The sequence below is a fragment of the Lissotriton helveticus genome, chromosome 5_1 (genome assembly GCF_964261635.1).
Source record: "Lissotriton helveticus chromosome 5_1, aLisHel1.1, whole genome shotgun sequence".
Taxonomy (NCBI): Eukaryota; Metazoa; Chordata; class Amphibia; order Caudata; family Salamandridae; genus Lissotriton; species Lissotriton helveticus.
Window position 1 is genome coordinate 1,026,604,091 of NC_136065.1, and position 17,817 is coordinate 1,026,621,907.

The 17,817-nt window shown below is 44.7% G+C and overlaps 1 protein-coding gene across 1 annotated transcript in view; it reads left to right on the forward strand.

Moving 5' to 3' along the window:
- Positions 1-17,817, forward strand: part of GOT1 (glutamic-oxaloacetic transaminase 1) — a 153,147-nt gene that overhangs the window by 101,069 nt on the left and 34,261 nt on the right. Inside the window, exon 5 of the mRNA XM_078643557.1 lies at positions 10,641-10,745. Within this exon, the coding sequence (XP_078499683.1) occupies positions 10,641-10,745 (105 nt within the window). The remainder of the gene's footprint in view (positions 1-10,640; positions 10,746-17,817) is intronic.

Sequence of the window (17,817 nt, forward strand, 5' to 3'; positions counted from 1 at the left end):
CCCAGATTGCGTCGGGTGGAAGAGGCCAGAGTCTTCCAGATGTAACATGAGTTGACGGTTGGCCACCTTCTCCGCTACCTTTGCCAGGAAAGGCAGAAGCGAGATCGGTCTAAGGTTGTCTAGTTTGTCCAGACTAATGTTTGGCTTCTTCCTGACTGGAAGAACGATGGCACGTTTCCAGTTTTCAGGCAGCGTATGCAAGCTAAATGAGACACCCAACACATGTCTAATAAATGGTTCGAGAATAGCCAGACTGTCCGACATCACCTTAGCAGGGGCTGGATCTCTGGGCGACCCAGATTTAACACTGAAGCAGATACTTTTAAGGGTCTCCGGAGTGGGAACGATGAAATTGTTTAGTCTAGGCGCTATCTTAGGCTCTGTCATCGGTTCTTCATAGTCTGTCCCTCGCATTACAGTCCCAGAGAAGGATGAGTAAATCACCTCTACCTTCTCAGAGAAGTAGGTAGCGATACGGTTACAGTTCTCTGGATCACAACTGCTAGGGGTGGCCGTCTCTGCCAAGGAGGAGATTTCCGTGTATATTTGAAAAAGTTCTTTGGTCGAATTCTCGGCCATTCCGATTTTAGCCTTATAGTAAGTGGCCTTGGCCTGTCTCAACTGTCCTTGATATTTCCTCTGGTGCACCCTATATGACAGTCTATCCTGATTATGAAAGCCCTTTCTCAATTTCCTCTCCAGACGTTTACATTCAGCTTTTATGCAGTTTAGCATCTGGGTGAACCAAGGAGCAGTTTTGTGCTCCCTGCTCCCAGCTTTATTTAAGAGCAACGGCGCCACCTTATCGAGCGCCTTTATTAAGCATCTCTCCAGGTTCCTACAGGCGGTGTCACAGTCAGATCCACCTGGAGGGCCGCCCTCTGTCAGCTCTGTAATAAAATCCACCTGAACAAAGGTTTTCCACTTCCTAGTTGAGTGAGTGATATTCCCTGCCTTACGATTTTCACTCTCTGGTAACCTAATCACCACTGGTACCAGGAAGTGATCTGACCAAGGAACTGGGAGCGGTGTATATACTTCAACATCCTCCCAGTTGGCGAACACCGGATCAAGTAGGTGTCCGTGCTGATGGGTGGGGCGAGTGATTTTAAATGTAAATGGAATGACTGTAGGTCCTGGTGTAAGTTTAAAGCTTCCTTGTTCAAGGGGTCTTCTAAGTGAAAGTTCAGATCCCCCAGTACCAAGAGCTTATCATGCCTTAATGCTAAGTGGGCAATGCCCTCCGATAGATTTAGTAGAAAGCGGGTGGCGGGACTGGGGGGGGGTCTATAGATCAAGAGCCCTTTCACCATCAGGTTAGGGCTTAGCTTTAAGGAAAAAGACCCTGTCTCACTATCAGATATTATGACCGGTTCTATGGAACATTCAAGGGAGGATCTGAAAATCACCGCGATCCCGCCTCCTCTCCCCACAGCTCTATCAAAACTCACTATGGTGTAGCCGGAGGGGAGTGCCTCTATTATATCTGGATCGGAGTTAGTGTCCAACCATATCTCAGTCAAAAACAGAGTCTAATTTCCGATCTACCAGCAGATCAGCGATTTTCTATTTTATGCTTACAGAGAGATCTACAATTCAGTAGACCTCCGCACAGTATCGCTTCTCCTGGCTTCCTAGCGTAGTCTGACATCCAGCTACATGAACAGTGCCGGCAGCCGCTGCTTTGAGTAGCCAACATATTGTGTTTACACCTCCTATCTATGTGGGGGCATAAGGCCAGCAGCTCCGGCCTATCATACTGTAGACTCCTCTTATTTTGACCAAAGGTCCTGGCCCCTGTCCCCGGCCGCGGACGGGCGCACACGGGCTTGCCTTTGGCGCGCCGCCGGCGCGTCCGCTGCGCGGTCGCTAAGCATTCGCCTTAAATCTCTACCGGCTGAATCATGGGCTCGCGACTAGAACGCTACCCGTCCCCCCAGCAGACCGGAAGTGTCTTTCTCTACCCTACCTCACTCTCCGCGCAACGGTGCTATTCACCGGGGCGGGGAAGGAAGAAATTGAGAACAGGCTATTTAGAACAGACTTGTGCCCTCCTAATCAGGTAAGTCCAGGCTAAAAGATTTGCTTTTAAAATTACAGATTTACAGTTTTCACACACAGATTAAAAATGCACGCTCCCGGTGCAGCACCACAGTCTTCAGAAGCGCATGCAAATAGCAGTGAGAAGCCCTGCCACAGCCCACTTGCCACAATCAAGGTCCCACTGACTGTGCCTTAAATCTCTACCGACTGACTCATGGGCTGGCAACTAGAACGGTACCCGTCCCCCCAGCCGACCGGAAGTGCCTTTCTCTACCCTACCTCGCCCTCCGCGCAATGGTGCTATTCACCGCGTCGGACCTGGGCGGGGAAGGAAGAAATTGAGAACAGGCTATTTAGCACAGACTCGTGCCCTCCTAATCAGGTAGGTCCAGGCTAAAAGATTTGCTTTTAAAATTACAGATTTACAGTTTTCACACACAGATTAAAAATGCACGCTCCCGGTGCAGCACCACAGTCTCCAAAAGCGCATGCAAAAAGCAATGAGAAGCCCTGCCACAGCCCACTCACCACTGAGTTAGAGCAAATTTGTTACAACTGCAGTCACATTATTCAATACACAATGTACAGTGAGTCCTTCTGGAGATCTTGGCATCTGTTGTTACAAGAAATAATGAAACTCATTGTTTTGATTTAGCCCATATTGGACACTTCTCAGACGGCAAATCCATTTTGATTCCAATTGTCGGAGATCCAACTCTCTATTGCCACCTCTTTCATTAGCTTTTACATGATCAATGGCATGAAACTCAATGGTCCTCTCATTTGGGTGTTCTGTACAGATATGGTTAGCCATGGGATACTCGGCTTTAGCGCACTATTCGCAGCAGCGCCTGTCATTTGCAGCTCTTGAATTTTAATTCCCGTTTTGTCATTTTAGTTGCGATTTCTTTTGGACACTTACCCCTGCTTTTAATGCCGGCCACGCATACCCCCACTGCTGTCATCTCACCCGCACTATAATTTGTGGAAAGCACCGCATTTCGCGGGTCCTTTGCCCCAGTCTCGTTGGCGGCCATATTGGGTGAGGGGCAGACATCGCGCGCTCTAGTCCGCTTTCTTCTTGCGAGGCGAGTATAAAGGCAGGCAAATCGTGCAGCTCGCCCTACTCAGCTTTAGCGCACTATTTGCAGCAGCGCCTGTCATTTGCAGCTCTTGAATTTTAATTCCCGTTTTGTCATTTTAGTTGTGATTTCTTTTGGACACTTACCCCTGCTTTTAATGCCGGCCACGCATACCCCCACTGCTGTCATCTCACCCGCACTATAATTTGTGGAAAGCACCGCATTTCGCGGGTCCTTTGCCCCCGTCTCGTTGGCGGCCATATTGGGTGAGGGGCTGACATCGCGCGCTCTAGTCCGCTTTCTTCTTGCGAGGCAAATATAAAGTCAGCCATGCCTGCGCGCAGCGGTAACGCGCAGCGGGGATGCCAGACTGACGCCGGAGTTACGCCTGAGTTCAGCCTGTCTGCGCCCGTCCGCGCTGAGGACGGGCTGCAGGTCGGGCTGGACCCGGCTTTTACTACATCTTTACTCTCTGAGGTAATTAGGCAATATTCCATATCTGATTTCCTCTCTTGTAAACCAAGCTTTCAACTTTGTTTACATCGTTTCTCGCCTGAAGGGATACTGCACTCTCATCGTTGTATGACATGTTCAGTTTCTTTTCATTTCTCATCTACTGACCCTATTAAACCCCTTCTCCCTCAAGAACAGCCTGTTACTTCCTTGAGATCTGGCTTTCTTATCAATGCGCGTTCACTCATCAAGCATAACGTGGCCTTTCACGATTTTGTGGATGAGCGACAGCCGGACTGGGTGTTCATTACGGAGACCTGGGCCTCTGACATCTCCTGTCACGATTTGCTTATGGCCATTACTGGTGGCTATTCCCTGCATAGGCAGGATAGATTGTTGCGCAGAGGAGGAGGAATTGCTATTCTCTTAAAATCCTCTCTTCCCTGCACGATCAAATCACTATCCATGCCTCAAGATCGGTTTGAAGCTTTTTATTTTTGTATCACGTGTGCCCCATCGGCCTCTTTCACAGGGATTTTGATTTATAGGCCGCCGGGTCCTAGATCTGGCTTCTCTTCGGACTTACTAAGAATTCTCTAACCCTACTTTGGTAAGCCCTGTCTCACCATCTTAGGTGATCTTAATTTTCATCTCGATGAGGCCAACTCAAAAGATACTTTATCATTGGTTGAGTCACTTGGAGCCTGTGACCTTCTCCAACTTGTGAATAGTCCCACTCATAAGGCTGGTCATATACTTGACGGGGTATTTTCTAATGACCTGAGACTCTCTACTGGCCCCCCTCTGCCGCTGGTCTGGACAGACCACTTTGCAGTACCATTGGAATTTGCTCTTCCTGTCCCTTGTTCTGGCACCCAGGCTACCTCTTCACTTACTTTTAGGAGAAATTTTAGGAACATCACGGATGAGGCTCTTACCTCTCTGGTCTCCTCTACTGAATCTCTCTCCCGGAAAGACGCAGCCAAGGCAGCTCAAGATCTGATGGATTCTATTTCCAATGCAGTGGAAAAGCTTGCCCCTGCATCTCTGCGTTATGTAGCCCGGCGGAAGTCCACGGCACCTTGGTTCTCTGACCAGCTGAGACTTTTGAGGCAGGGATGCAGGAGCAGTGAGAGAAGGTGGAGGAAATCTTGGGACCCTAATGATCGAGAGGCTCACAAGTCTGCACTGCGGGAGTATAAACAGAGAGTGGTCATGGAGAAGCAGGAGTACTTTTCCAGTCTTACCAGCTCTCTCACATCTTCTAGGGAGCTTTTTAAAATCGCTGATTCGCTATGCTCCCTTCAACTCCCTGATCCTGTAGTCAGTTCGCAGGAACTATACAATAATATCTCAGACTTTTTCCATAAGAAGATCCTGGACATTCATGTCTCTTTGGAAGCCCATTGCCACTCTTTAGATCAGAACATCCCTCCTGTCATATCAAATCTTGACTCTTTAGGTAAAGACACTCCCAAATCACTTACGGAGTTTCCTCCCTTGTCTCTGGAGGGACTGAACCTCCTACTTGACAGGATTAAATCCGCTTCCCCCATGGATCCTCTACCTCTTAAAAAACTTAAAGAGTGTAGAAGCAGTCTTCTTCCTCCCATGCTTGTGGCCATGAATAAAGCCATTGTCCAGGGCTCTTTTCCATCTGTATGGAAGAAGGCTATTGTGAAGCCTCTCCTTAAAAAACCGTCCCTCGATCCCGGCCTTCTTAAAAACTTCAGGCCTATCTCCCTTCTCCCTGCTCCAGCAAAAATATTGGAGGTGCATCTCAACCTCCACCTGTTCTCTTTTCTCGATGAGTCGGAATATTTAGACAACACGGATTCCGAAAACACCACAGCACAGAGTCCGCTCTTACCCTTGTGGTCGACAACATCCGGCGCAAAGTGGACTCTGGCCAAACTTCAGTTCTGGTCCTGTTGGATCTCACGGCCGCGTTCGATACCCTGTCTCCCGCCATTTTAACATCTCGGCTCAGGGAGGCAGGGGTTACTGGACCGGCCCTGAGTCTTTTGAACTCCTTTCTTCTTGAAAGGGAGCAGAGAGTAATGCTTGGGAACTACCTCTCCCCTGCCAAGTCTTTGCAATGTGGGGTGCCACAGGGGTCGGCATTGAGCCCGACCCTGTTTAACATCTATGTGGCCCCCCTTGCTAGACTAGTAAGATCGCAGGGGATGGAGGTGGTGTCCTACGCCGATGACACCCAGATCATGGTGTCTCTGGCTCATTCCTCTGTCATGACATCCGCCTCCAGCTTTAGGGTATGCATGCAGTATGTGGCAGACTGGATGACTATCAATTCCCTTAAGCTTAACGGCGAAAAGACAGAGGTCCTGGTCTTTGGGAAGGACCAAGATGTTTGGTCGAGCGAGTGGTGGCCTTCCTCTCTTGGCACCTGCCCCACTCCATCCCAATCAGCCAGAAATCTTTGTGTGATATTCGACACCTCACTCTCTCTGTCCCTACAAGCTAACAGGACCGTGGCCACGTGCTAGGGTGTGATTAGGATACTTAACAGAATCCGTGGTTATCTCTCCCCCAAGGCGCGCAAACAGGTTGCAGTCGCTCTTGTTGGCTCCAGGTTAGACTATTGCAACTCTCTGTATATGGAGTCTAACAAGAGCCTTATACATCGGCTGCAAATTGTGCAGAATGCCGCTGCACGCTTTGTTTTGGCTCTTCCTAAGACGTCATCTGCCACCAAGGCCAGGAAAGACCTTCACTGGCTTCCTGTGCAGCACAGAATTTCTTTTAAAATTCTCTGCTTGGCGTATAGAGCTCTGACGGAGGGATCAACGAGTGCGATTAGTTCCTTACTCACTCGCTACGTTCCAACAAGAGGTCTTCGGTCCGCTGGACTCTTCCAACTTGTCGTGCCCCGCTTTAGGCTGACTAGATGGGGAGCTAGGGCCTTTTCAGTTGTTGCCCCGCAGCTTTGGAACTCCATCCCAATTGAGATAAAAACTCTACCCTCAATTGACCTGTTTAAAAAGGAACTTAAAACTTGGTTCTTCAGGAGGGCCTACCAATGACAGAATGCTACATGTGGTGACGAGCTGTTATTTTCTTGATGTAGGCGCCTTGACGCCCACTGGGCAAAGTTTGCGCTCAATAAGAATCTCTTCAATTCAATACTTTGAATCACCATTCCTGATTGCCCTTACATGTTCCTGCACACATATTTTTAGGCACCGAATACTGCTACCAACATATGTTTTCCCACAGGAACATATGAGAACATAGATCGTGAAAGTGGTATTACAATTGATAAATTCTTTAATCTCAAATAGTTTAGAACGATTATATGAAAGCTGGTAATTTTGTTTTTTCCAAATTTACAAACACAGCACCTGCCACAGACATAGAACCCATTGGGTTTCTCTAAAGCCATGTTTTGTTATAGTGCCTCGTTTTAACGTAGCTTGGACATAAAGTATCTTTTAGAGTGGGTCCTCTTTTGTAAACCACTTTAGGTTTGGCGGGGACAATATCTTTTGGGATGCTGTCTGAAGTAAGAAGGTGCCAATTCTTTCGAAGCACATTGTGCACATGGCTACTGTACAAATTATACTTAGTAATGAAAGCGAGCTGTCTAGATTTAGACTGGATGTCCTTATTCTGTCTGTTGGTAGATTTCACTCATTACAACATTATTAGAAATCACATACTTACTCTATTCAATGCAACATAAATACACTACACACTGTGCCACATAATTACACACCACATAATTACACAATAATCAAGGCAACCTAGATACACTCCACAAAATACCACTCAGTGCGACATAGTTACACGCCATATAATTACACTCTACGACATGCAACATAAAATAACTCCACATAATAACACTCAGTGCCAAGTGCAACTACAAAGAAAATAGAAGACATTTTCAATGTTAAAATCTTTTTTAAATCAGGTTGTTCTGTTGTATATAATGTCATCTTGCTTGTATAAATGTAACAGAAAAGCTTAACACTTTTTATTATAACTTTTCAACATGATGCACAGCAGCCACTATGCTCTACAACATAGGCAACATACAACATAGGCAAATATTCAGGCTAAACACATAAGGTCCAGAAAGCGAGACCTATTGGCTATGCCAATGCTCGTTTTATTTAGGGATGAGCACAGCAGTTGTGTATTAATTAAATATACATTCAAAATGACAAATACCTGCCACCCAAGCCATTCTTCTAGCTTTGTGACCTGGAATGGTCTGAAGTGCCACACTTGTAGCAGTGTGATGAGTAGTAGTGGTGTTTGTACTCTCACTGGCTGCAGTGGTAGGGGCATTGGGTGGTGCAAGCTGCAGTGGCCTCCTGACGAGGGCCCTGGCACCTATGTCTTTTTTTTTTTTTTTTTTTTGTTTTTTTTAAGCATGATGTTGAATAGACCAATGGAAGAAGGCGGCTTACTGAAAGAGTGTTATTGTAATTATATAGCGCTTACTAACCCTGACAAGGCGTTGTAGAAGCACATAGTGTAATATGCTATTTATTATCACTGTGGAAACCTCGTGTAAGTTGTGTCGCCCTCCCCTTCCTCAATAATTTGTAATCAATAGTGTATTGCACTCTGCATATATGGTTTAGGCCATGGCATTTAAATATGTAGATTTTTTTTTTTTTTAGAAAGATGTCTAATCCAAACCAGGATGCGGAGGAGGGAGTAGTGGGGTTAAACTCACGCCTTAATATAAAATGTCATTGAAAAACCTGATTAGCGTTAGGACGGTTGTTTCGGTGTTAAAGTAATTGTAGTATGCAATCTGTGAGGCAGTAAATAATATTTTTCACATGTCAATTTTACTGTACCTTGTTACTATTTGGAATTTGACCTTTGCACTGTACTAATGTGCATTTATTACAATACTTTTTCCGAATAATCTGTTTTTGAGCTACAGTCCTTTTTTACTGCCAAGGCATACATATATTAAACTGGCGGATTAAAACCATGTCCATTTCAATAAAAATTGTTTCTTTAAACCATTTTCATACACATAATACTCCATGTTCTTTGACCATCGAACCCACCACACTCATATAGTTTGGCCCTTAAAAAAAATAAATGTGTAGTTGGGAGGGAGCGGCTCCCTGCTCAAGCCCTTCTCATGGAATTTATGATGCCTGCAACAATTTATGTGGAAAACATCTAACACATAACATAGAAACCGCCTGAAGATTGCAAGACTCGGTTAATTAGCCAAGATAGACTTCATTGTTCAGTACCTCCAATTAAGAGGAAGAGGTTGGGAGGGTAGTTCGAGCCCTGTGGAAGAATTTGATCACAAATGTCCCGACAATCAAAAAGGTTATGAACTTTGGGAATTAATCGGGAATAAAGTTTCCACCTGGCTGAGAGAGTGAGTCAAGGATGAGCGCTGGAGAGATTTGAAAACATTTAACAAATTCCTTGCAGCAGTACTTCAAAAATAGCTGTATTGGGGTTGATGTCAAGAAAGGCAACCTCCCCAAAATATCTGGTTTGTAAGCAAAGCCTTCCTCTACAATCTCCTGATCTTTCAGCTACTTCTTGATGTACACAAGCATCCAGTCAAGAGCTCTGTTCCCCCAGTAATGCAAGAGGCTACAAACTATCTTCTGTCATCCGGTGAGGTGGCTCACAGCATGAGGCTGCAACTATCAACAACAGTATCGTAAATGTGTTAACTCATACTAGTTTCTATTTTCTACTTTCTCTAGTTAAACATCTGTTTCCTCCGACTTATCGAGGAGGGGAGAGAGAGAACCTTCCCAAAATATTATCTGGTTTGTAAGCAAAGCCTTCCTCTACAATCTCCTGATCTTTCAGCTACTTCTGGATGTACACAAGCATCCAGTCAAGAGCTCTGTTCCCCCAGTAATGCAAGAGGCTACAAACTATCTTCTGTCATCCGGTGAGGTGGCTCACAGCATGAGGCTGCAACTATCAACAACAGTATCGTAAATGTGTTAACTCATACTAGTTTATATTTTCTACTTTCTCTAGTTAAACATCTGTTTCCTCCGACTTATCGAGGAGGAGAGAGAGAGAGTATGAGAGAAATATATATATATATATATATATATATATATATATAATATTAAGAAATAAGTTTCCTCCAGGAACAGATCTCTATGGGCTGAATTGCCCCCAAAGCCCCTGGCTGGCCTCAAGTACCCTGGAGGGCTGCAAGCAAGCTCACTGAGAGCACTCTGGCACCAAAGCAGAGAAGAAGCAGCAGGCCAGCACAACAAAGCAAAGTTCCTTCTCGCAGCATAACAGTTCATCCTGGCAATGTGCCATCTATAGAGCCAGCAGTGTCTGGTTACAAGTCTAGGCAGTGTCTAAAAACGTGGGGTCAGAGCCTCTGTACTTGTACTCCACTCAAACACATATTGGGGAGTTTCCAATGCAAACCAATCAAAGGCGCAGCCTCACAGCAGTGAGAAACAAAATAGGCTGTTTGTCACTACCAGGGCATGCCACATACCAAGGGCACAAGTTCTACCTTTTTACCTACACAGCACCCTGCCCATAGGTCTACCTAGGGCCTACCTTAGGGGTGACCTATAAGCAGTAAAAGGGGACTTTCAGATTTGCCAAGCACTTTAAATGCCAAGTCACCGTGGGAGTAACTGCGCATGCGGGCCCTGCAGAGGGCCGAGACCGGTTTGAAAGGCTAAGTCTGTGGGTGGTGCAAACAGCGCTGCAGCTGCAGGCCCGCTCGTAGCATTTAATTTACAGGCCCTTGGTTTATAGGATGCCACTGTACAAGGGACTTACAGGTAGATAAAATATGCCAAGCAGGTGTAGATCAGTCTCACAGGTCAGAGCACATGCAGTTAAGCGCTGATCGGCAGTGGTAAAGTGCCCAGAGTCATGAAACCAACAAGCTGATCAGACAAAATACAGGAGGAAGGCAAAATATGTGGGGATCACCCTGCTAAAAGGATCAGGTCCAACAGTGTCTGTTTAATAATAGACTTTGGTGTCATTGCGAACGTGAGTTAGTATCTTTGTAGAGATTAACCTTTCAACAGCTTTCTGATTTTCTTTTCCCAGGATGCTCCTGAGTATTCCATTTTTGTACTCCATGCCTGTGCACACAATCCAACTGGAACGGACCCAAAACCAGATGAGTGGAAGCAGATTTCAGAGGTCATGAAGGTATTTAAAAAAAAAAGTGTATTTTTGAGTTGATGTTTAATGTTCTGCCCGAGTACATTGTAAATATACTTTACTGGGTATTAAGTTTTACACCTTCTACAGCTTAGTGCTCTGCTCCTTCATGTCTGATTTCTTTGATTTTTTTTTGGGGGGGGGGGTGGATTTTTTTTCTTCCATAATCCTACCTATTTTTCATCATACAGAGCACTTCCCCTTGACGAATGACACATGGTTAAAATTATTGCAGCTTTTGTCAGTTTGATAAATTGCCCTCCTAATATTTGATTTCAAATCGTATCTTCCTTCTTAGAAGTCTGATCTGGAGTCCAGTACAGTTGAAGGCTGCTGGTAATGTTAAGCAGCACGAGAATCTGACTTTGTTTACAGGATTTCAGTGGTGCTTAAACCTACGGATATAGAAACTCTGTCCGTGTGTTACTACAAGTACATGACCATGGTATATAACTTCTCTCCATCCAGGCACAATTTTGAGAAGGAACATTTTGAATCCCAGAGATTAGGTGGTGGTGACATCCTAAACCAATTGCAGACTTTTGCAAGGAGGTGTCCCGACTTTGCAAACTTTGATTACAGTTCCACAACCCATGCAAAGATATATTTAAAGGGCATATGCGGTGGATCCAGAATAGCTATGTTATAGAACAGAATCACACTGTCAGTTTGGCTATATGGTTCTGATGTTAAGCGAGAGAGAGAGAGAGATTGGTGATCATGGAGTGCTCCCAACTCTACCATTTACGACCTCACCATGAGGGTAGACCCGACTGTGGTTGGTGCTCTATTGCATTCTCATTGACGCCCCTTTAATGCTTGCTGTGCTGCCAGAATGAGGAGGCACAGCAGGTGACTTTAGCAAGCACAGAACTTCTATCCCTGATGTGAGAAGAGAGCTGGTGAAAATTAAGCAAGCACCCCAGTGTCAGATAGCGCTCATCCGACCCTCTTAAAAAACCGAGATATCTATTTAAATTGGCAAAAAAGTTTTAGGACCCAGGCACAGTCCGTGAAAAACCAGGACAATCCAGGACGTCTGCTCACCCTAGACTGAATGCCAAGATGCCAGAAGTCATGTAAAAAAACAGTCTTCCCAAGAGGTTTAAGAACGGTGAGTCGCCCACTTGGAGTTACATCATGCCATATCTTCTCCAGCAGTGAGAAGTGACCAAGCACACATCCTAACACTAGTGCCCATGCCATACTCAACCTAGGCATGCAATTTGGAGAAAAGTTTCAGGACACTGGGACAATTCTCCAAAAACCAGGACCGTCTGGAGAAAACCGGGACGTCTGGTCATCCTAGACCAGCGGCAATGACAGTGAGCCCACAGGGTGCAAAACAGCCAACTGCGGAGAAAGAAGGGTTTTTACGGAATGCTTTATTCTCCGTTTTACATATCTCCTTTAGTCTGATCAGCTGAAAATGTACCATCAGACTTTAGCAGCTAATCCCTGCCTCGGTGTTACATTTGGAGCCTGCGCTCTGCCCAGCACACCTCTTACCCCTGCAGATTCCGCTGTGTGCGTTTCGGATAACCATTACTTGATTCTAGCTCACGATCCTGGCTGCACAAAATACATAACAAAGCAGCCTCGTCGAAATTCCATCAAAGACTGGGTAAGGGTTATAACTCGCTGAAGTCAGCCCTCATACTGAGGGCGAGAGCAAAAATGGAAAGCCCGATATGGACCAGTTTCAGCACCTTGTTTTAGAAACTGCCGGTGCTGAGCACTGCGATACCAAAGGGGATGATGAACGGAGTGTTTGAGCACATCAAACACTCACCCCCAGTCAACTGATCTGGTTTTAATCCATCACCATTTTTAGCTCACTCCACCACCCCAGTTCAGACATGGCCATATGCAAATCAGTCTGACCCTGTGCCTCATGGGAACAGTCCAGCCCGAACTGCCAAGCCATGTCTTGCCTGGACCGGAAACAAGTATCCTGGGACCGGTTTCGGATTCATAATCCTCATCAACCAGGCTATCTTGAATCCAGTGGTAGAGTGAGCAAGGGACCCACGTCTGGGCATACCCTGCCAACTTAGGGCGAACTAAACAATACCAAAAGGGATGATGGACTGAGCGTTTGAGCACATCAAACACTCACCCCAGTCAACTGATCTGGGTTTAATCCATCACCATTTTTAGCTCACTCCACAACCCCAGTTCAGAAATGGCCATATGAAAATCAGTCTGACCCTGTGCCTCATGGGAACAATCCTGCCCGAACTGCCAAGCCATGTCTTCCCTGGACCGGAAACAAGCATCCTGGGACTAGTTTCGGATTCATAATCCTCATCAGCCAGCTATCTTGAATCCAGAGTGAGCAAGGGACCCACGTCTGGGCATACCCTGCAAACTTAGGGCGAACCCGGCCCAATTAAAGCCCTGGTATTTGTTGAGATTGGAGTGGAAGCTCGTTGGCTAATAGATTGGGAGCCTCGGTAGGACCAGTATTATAATGCTGCTTTATTTGTGAGCTGATCTGAGAGAAGTTGCAGTACATATACAGTCTGCATGTACAAAACATGTTTGCACATTCACACACCCTGTTTCACATGCACAAAGTGAACCAAATTATTACAGAAATCCTTTACCACTTATCTACCGTTGAGGCAAAGGGTGTGAACTTGTGCAAAAGACACTAGTTTGTCATACCAGTAGTTAATATTTGTTCAGGAGTGTCGGTGGTTGAACCTTTGTAACTACGCAGTGTTTTGTTGTTGTTGTTAGTTTGCTTTGAACAAAAAAAGAACAAAAAATTAAACGCTTCCACTAGATTACAGCAAAGTGCCGTGCAAAGGGACAAATTCTGTTAACTATTAGCTTTCAGAGCAGACCAATGCCACAATTCCGCCATTGTGGCATCCTTCTACCTTTTACTTTCTAGTTTTTTAGTCTGAAAGAAGTGCTTTAAAAGTCCAGGGAAATACTTTTTTGTCCCAATTTCACCATCAGCACTGCTTCAAATATAACCCCCTATGACTGTCCATGATAGGTGAGGCTGTCAAGTTGTTCACAGTAGGTGAATCAAATCGATCAGCCGGGGACTAACCTCCGGCACCACAACATTTAGGTGTAATCATCGGACAGAATACCATATCCGAAAATCATTCCATACCACATCTAAACTCTTTGGCTCACACACAAGATCCATTTGACACACTTAGTTTGCAAATTTAAACCAGTCTGTGGCTAACTGTGGATCTGCTGAAACCCATGTTTTTTTTTTTTTACAGATTTCTCTCTTAACTAGCAGTATTAAATAGAACGCTAGTGTTTGCGGGGGCTTCTCAACCACTTATTGATAAGTGGATTGATCCCCATTAGAATCAGTCAGTCTTACCTTGATCGTTCTATTAACGATCTTGCCAAGAGTGTCACTTACGGCTTCCCAATATCCTTTTAGCTACAGACAATCAACGAACATATGCCTATCGTCTACTTTTACAGCCCAGTGGTGTCTGTGTAAACTTGGCAATTCTCTGGGGCGTCCAATATATCCTATGGAGAGTACAATTGTCTCTTGCCAGTGCCTCTCCAACATAGCAGCACATACTCACCCACTGTACGATTCGTCAGGCCTCCCTGCCAGCATCCTGCTGTTTTAAAATTGAAAGGCTTGACAGTACCCCTGAAAGTTATGAAGGATGAGCCCTCCGTTCATTTGCTTCCTCCTGATTTTCTTCCAAGGCAGTCCCTTGGATGATCATACATAGCTACTCCCTCTCCCTTGGAACTTCTTAATTTGGGTACTGGGGAAAGTTGGAGGAATTCTGCTAAACAGAAAAGTCAACCTTGGGAGGATCTTCATCTTGATCAGATTTGTTCTGCCATAAACACTTCGTGGGAGATTTTCATTTTAAAAGAACTAAAATGTTGTCACTACTCTTATTCGGATTGATAATTAGGGGTTGATTGGGGATTTGTGGATCTAGATTTCCTAAGTAACTTATCTGCTCTTTTTATCCCTTGAATCCCATGGACTTCTCCCCCATCTGCCTATTACATGACCTCTGTTTTCTCCTTATTGTTTTGGTAGCCTGAATAATTCCCAAACTGTTGTGCATACGCCTCGAGCGTGGGGATCGAATATTCATGATTGACTGTATATAAGATGATATCATCTCCCTAGAGTGACAACTTGATCGCCAAGCCCGGTACAACGAAAAGCACTCTCATACTGTCTTTCTGAATCGATTGGGCAAAGGGTTCAATATAAAAATCAAACAAAGATGGACAAATGGCAGCCCTGTCTATTACCTCTAGCTATGGGGAAAGATCTAGTCAATTCTTTGTTTTAGTACCCTAGCCATAGATGCACTATAAAGAGATTGAATGCGATTTATCAACTTATTGCCCAGCCCAAAAGTTCTTAAAGTTTCCCGTAAGTATATCAAATTTACTCTATTTAATGCCTTGGCAGCGGCAAGATCTGCGACCGTCAGTGGGCTATCATAGGTTTCCAAAATATTAAAAATGAGTGGGACCAGAATTCATAAGAGGATCTCATTAGAAATTTGTTTGGGACCCTCACTGGCTATGTTTGGTCAACGGTATGTTTTTGATCACCCTTGATGTACTAATAACCAATAGCATCATCATATGGTCTTATTTTCTCCACCAGGTGGCACTCTCTCTGATTGGAAAGACTGTATTGTATTTGTGTCAACAAAAAAATATATGATCTAAAATTACCTCCGAACTACAAAATTCTATGCTTTAATGAAACACGGATAAGGGTAAGATTAAAAACAGAACAATATGTCAAGGGATATATGAGGTGTCCCTCACTTCATACATATAATACAGGTCAACATGTTTCAGCTCTACTTGCGCCCAGGGCTTTAAGTGGGATGAAAAAACTGGGGGGGGGGGGTCTCTCAAAGGGGCATGGCCAATGTAATTAAGGGCGTGGCTTAAAACACATAAGCTAAAAATCTGTGCTTAGCATAGTGTACCTACAACAAGTCAGGACTATTGGCTTTGTCAATGGTTGTTAGTTGCATAAGATAAATAAGCAGCTACTATGGCATGTACATAATATTGAAAAAGTTTCCACGTAAAGCCCTGGTGACACTAGGAAAATGTTGCTGATCCTGAGTTTCAAAAAGAGAAGGGAAATCCAGAGAGAAAATGAGGATTTCTCTTCTCCTACAACGATCACCTGGCATGAGGTCGTGCCGTCATTTCTCCACTATTGAGAAGTGAGCAGTGTGAACACACGCACATTGATGTGCCTGCGGTCACTGCCGTCCAGAAAAAAAACTGACCGCCTGTGCCAGAGCACAAAACAGAGCCCAATAGAGACCCGTTTCGAGGCCCCATTTAAAAAAACTGCTGGTGCTCTGCACCAGTGAGACCCGGCCCACTTAAAGCCCTGCTTGCGCCCTAGTGGGTTGTTGGCTTTTGTCATGAAAAGGGATATATGGATCCCTTTTCTGTGCCAGATAGGACATTTTCCCCTGGCTAAGATTATGTCACTAGTGTTCAGTACATATGTGTATAGGAAAAAACCCGGTTCTCCTCTGAAATGAAAAAAGAACAGTAAATCAAGCTTACAGAACACATATAAACTGCTCTGATTAGACTTTATTAATACATAATAGTGCATAGTGTACCCGATAATCACGTTACTGTGTTTCAAATAAAACACATCACTCGCCACATTTCGCTGTGAAAAAGCGGGCGAAGCGACCAAAGGAAGTAAAACAACAATTTTATATTCTTGTACCTGGGCAGTGTTGATGAATTCACCAACGTGTGAAATCTTCTGTTGAGAAAATGTGTGAAATCAACAATGCTAGGAGAGGTGCTGAGGAAAATTAGCTTTGTAAGTACTTCTTTTGAAAGGGAATGTAGATACACTGCACAAAAAATAAAGCAAATAAGTAAAAGGAACTAACAATACCACGAAATTACGTGTTTCATTTAAAGTGCTAATAAGTTTAGGGTATCTTGGCACATTCTTTCTGACCTTTTATTTGCCGAGAAGTAGAGAAAACATAAGATATTTATTTTTCATACACCTCTGCGGAGCAGGTACTTTTTTATCACTCGGAAGGACCTGATTGTAAGATGGAGAAGGCTTTTTTAAATGAGTTCAAACCGTTTCATTTAGCAAAGCGTGTTGGAAGCAAGAAAGGGATATTACGCTCGAACTTTAGTAAGCAGTAGTTTTTGTTCTGATCAGTATAGGAGCACCTGGGTGTGCGGGAGCCTGGGTTCCTTTAGTTGGTTCCACCCATACTATGAACTAAGTGTTCATATCCTATAAAAGGTACAGCGCTCGTGTGTAAGGGAGCAGTAGTTTATTTTTAGGTCTCGCCTGCGCAGCGTCCATGCGCAGCATAGGAAGAGACCTTTAGAATTCGATTCCATTTTTCAGGCAAAAACGTGCCCGCATTGCATTGCTTTGAATGGCAACACGTGCACGTTTGGCGCTTCCCTTGCAGGAGTGATCTTTGAAACCATCTGTTTGTAATTAACAAATGGTTCCTGCCCGCAACGTAAACCGGCGCAGGTCCCCTACTCCACCCCCCCCCCCCCACCAACCGCTGCCTCCTCCTCGCCTTGTTTTAAGTTAGCATTCTAGTTGTTGCTCTAACACAACCGTAGCCGCCGCGGTGATGTTTGCAGGGGTGTGGAATTTAATGAAATATGTACTTGTCCAAGGGACAAGTAGCTTCATAAATCTACTTGTCCTGTAACAAAATCCACTTGTCCCTTTGGTGCCACATAGTGCGCCGTAAAATAATAGCAGCCATCTCAATATAGAAGAGCTCTGATAGTAGCCTCTCTGGTTCATGTCAGGCTAATACTATAAAAGGATTTGACTTTTGGGGGTTTTCACTAGCTTTTCTCTAATCTTTTCCCATACAGAGAAAGGTTGGAAATTTACTACCCCTGACAACAGCAGAAGTAAAGTTTCTTCCAGGGCTGGGAAAATGTGGTTCGAGAAAAAGTTGACGTGTAAACACTCAGATTTCCACTGGGGTACATTCATCTTTGCTCATGCTAAAATGCAATTCGCAAATATTTTCTAGAA